This window comes from Alexandromys fortis, unplaced genomic scaffold (genome assembly GCF_014885135.2).
Source record: "Alexandromys fortis isolate MF-2015 unplaced genomic scaffold, M_Fortis_MF-2015_v1.1 scaffold_6391, whole genome shotgun sequence".
Classification (NCBI taxonomy): Eukaryota; Metazoa; Chordata; class Mammalia; order Rodentia; family Cricetidae; genus Alexandromys; species Alexandromys fortis.
Genome location: NW_026074277.1, coordinates 1 through 1649, shown reverse-complemented (window position 1 = coordinate 1649; position 1649 = coordinate 1). Strand labels below are relative to the sequence as shown.

General features: G+C 57.2%; 1 protein-coding gene across 1 annotated transcript; it reads left to right on the top strand.

Annotated features, from left to right (window-relative positions):
* Positions 1–64: 64 nt before the first annotated feature.
* On the top strand, positions 65–1645 carry LOC126496515 (receptor expression-enhancing protein 4; the record flags this gene model as incomplete). The annotated part of the gene is made up of 4 exons (XM_050134004.1): positions 65–476; positions 833–909; positions 999–1119; positions 1556–1645. Coding segments are annotated over exons 1-4 (348 nt in total), but the record flags the coding sequence as incomplete, so codon positions are not given.
* Positions 1646–1649: the final 4 nt, after the last annotated feature.

Here is a 1649-nt window from a genome sequence, read left to right as displayed (position 1 = left end):
CTCTCTCTCTCTCTCTCTCTCTCTCTCTCTCTCTCTCACTCTCTCTCTCTCTCACACTCTCTCTCTCTCTCTCTCTCTGCATCCTGGTGGCCCTGAGCCTGATTGCGTGTGGTGGGAGGGGACAGCTTGGTGCCCTCACCCACCTTGTTGTGTGTTCTCAGGCTATCCTGTACCCATGGGCCATCAGTGCAGGCCTGAGCAGGCTTGGGATGTTTGTAAACAGCCGGGTGGGGAGGCAGCCTCCAGGGCACTGACTCAGGCACCTTGGGTTGTGCAAGCCAAGCGGGAAAAACAGGGCAGGCACTGCCACCTCGCACCCCAACCCAAGTTGGGGGAATCAGCCACCTGGCAGGGAGAGGGTGGGGCATGGTGCCCCTCACACTTCCTATGGCTGCTGTTCCAGGCTCATATTTGGGATGCTGTATCCTGCATATGCTTCCTACAAGGCTGTGAAGAGCAAGAACATTCGAGAATATGTGAGTGCAAAGGGTTGGCGGGAAAGCTTAGGTAATGTGGTCACCTTTGAGGAGTGGTCAGGGAGGGGGTGGTCGGACTTGGTGACATGGAAGGCCTGAGCTGGCCTCTCAAACTCCAGATCAAGGGAGCGTGGAAGGAGGGCCAGCCATTAGCAGGCCTATGGAGGATCTTGTGGGTGAAGCATGCTGGGGTGCGCACGAAGAAAGGCGGTTCCTCAGGGGCTCCCTCTGAGCAGACGTGGGGAAATGCAGCAATGCAGTGGGACTGGCTCTCAGGAATCTCTGGGTTGGGCAGCCGGGGGCGGGCGTTGGCACCTCAGGCTCCCAAGCTGAGCTCTGTGCACTCTGACCCACAGGTCCGGTGGATGATGTACTGGATCGTCTTTGCAATCTTCATGGCAGCAGAGACCTTCACGGACGTCTTCATTTCCTGGTCTGGCACAAGGATTGGCAGGCGATGGGTTAGGAAGGCCTACCCCCCACCTGGCACCTGGCTCACACACACCCCTCCCCTTCCCACAGGTTCCCTTTTTACTATGAGATCAAGATGGCCTTCGTGCTGTGGCTGCTCTCGCCTTACACCAAGGGGGCCAGCCTGCTTTACCGAAAGTTTGTCCACCCGTCCCTATCCCGCCATGAGAAGGTACCCCAGGGGGAGTAGAGGAAGAACACAGAAGGTTGTGTCAGGGAGAGGGTGTGTCAGAGAGAGCCCTGTATCTCAGGTTCGGGGAGGTGGAGATGTCTGGGTCTAATTTCCTGCCCACTTCAGATTTGCTGTGGGACTGTGAAAGGGGTTGGCTGTCCTCCTCTACCTGGGTGATACACACGAATGGACTTTAGGGGTGTGACATGCCAGCAGGAAGTTGATGTGGGCATGGAAAAATGGAAGGGACACTTCACTGAGGTGTGGAGTGGGTGTGTGAATGGGGAACCCCGCTCTTAGTTTTTGTTCTGAGCCTCTGTCTGACTCCTGGGTCCTAGGTAGGGGTGGGCTAGGGATGATGACAACCAGTGACTTGTCGGGGTCCGCAGAGAAATGGCTCCTTGGTTGATCTGAGCTCTCCGCTCTGGGTCTGCAGGAGATTGATGCGTGCATTGTGCAGGCAAGGGAGCGCAGCTACGAGACCATGCTGAGCTTCGGGAAGCGGGGCCTCAACATCGCTGCCTCGGCTG